General features: G+C 31.9%; 1 protein-coding gene across 1 annotated transcript in view; it reads right to left on the bottom strand.

Annotated features, from left to right (window-relative positions):
* MORC1 (MORC family CW-type zinc finger 1) overlaps positions 1 to 1237 on the bottom strand; it is a gene marked incomplete at its 3' end in the record, with an annotated part of 186727 nt that overhangs the window by 119415 nt on the left and 66075 nt on the right. The window contains 2 exon segments of the mRNA XM_012645902.1: positions 706 to 715; positions 939 to 1094. Coding sequence (XP_012501356.1) covers positions 706 to 715; positions 939 to 1094 — 166 coding nt within the window.

Below are 1237 nucleotides of genomic sequence, written 5' to 3'. Positions count from 1 at the left end.
TTAATATCTATATATCTATATCTATCTATATGATGGCAAGGTCCCAGGACAGCAACTGCTTTTTCATCAGAAATAGACAAGGTGACAAATCTAAGTATGTTGTTAAGAGTTAATGTGATATAGGGGAAGAAGCTTAGAATTTGGATTGGTAAAGAATTTGGAAGCAGAAGATTTGAGTTCTTTTCCAGTTTTGACATTTCCTTATCTCTAAAATGGTGATGATAAAACCTAACCTACAGTGTCACTACAGAAATCAAATAAAATAGTACAGATAAAAAAGGCACATATACAATGTACAAGCATTAAATGTTCCTTCAAGTATGTTAAGCTCCTCAAAACTAGAATTAATCTTATCTTTCTTATGCTTTATACTTAGCACAATCTCAGACTCACAGAAGAATTTGGTAAGTGTTACATGTATAAATAAATGATCACCCAGAAACCACACCAAAAAAAAGATCATCTAGTTGCATGCATAGTTGGGCAAGATATAGTTTATAACATGCAAATGTAAGATTAAAACCATTTATGCCAAAATATAAAGAATATGTAAGTGAACCAGATATGTATTTATCAGTATGTTCATTCTATATGTATAATATAGCCAAACATGTATGTATATGGTTTAACAGTTTAAATGTATTGTATAAACAGAAAATATAAATGAACTGTGATCTTTTAATGGAACAATCACAGTCAAAGCACCTGAGATTCACTGAAGTAAAAAACAAATTTCTACTTGGGATGATTATTTAACTTAGCATGTTCACAGCAATATGTTGCTATTACTGCCAAATATTTGTTCATATCTGATTACGCCTTAGCAAACCTTCCCGAATGCAGTTTAAATTTTGTTCACAATGTAAAAATCTTACTATCAAAGTCAACGCCTTCACTTTCACAATTCTGGGGAGCATATCAATTTTAAAAATAAAAACTAAAAAGATAATTGAAGGAAGATGAGTTACCTGGGTCTATAGAGGCAATAACACAGGTGTTTAGTTTTAACTTTTTTGGCTTGAATGAAAATTCTCATCCATGGGTCAAAATACAGAACAGACGCGTAGGCTCTGAATGACCATCTCTCTGGAAAACTGGAATAGAAAATACCAAAGGCCACAATGTAGAGGACACACGAAATCTCTTTGACAAGAAAAAAAATCAGACTATCAGGTTATAATGGTTACTACTAGAAGCTACAGGAACTTTTCTTCTAAAACTAATGATGCCACAAACA

This window comes from Propithecus coquereli, unplaced genomic scaffold, assembly GCF_000956105.1.
Source record: "Propithecus coquereli isolate 6110/MARCELLA unplaced genomic scaffold, Pcoq_1.0 Scaffold105, whole genome shotgun sequence".
In the NCBI taxonomy this organism is placed as follows: Eukaryota; Metazoa; Chordata; class Mammalia; order Primates; family Indriidae; genus Propithecus; species Propithecus coquereli.
Note: the sequence above shows the minus strand (reverse complement) of the source record. Positions and strands in the feature narration are given on the sequence as shown.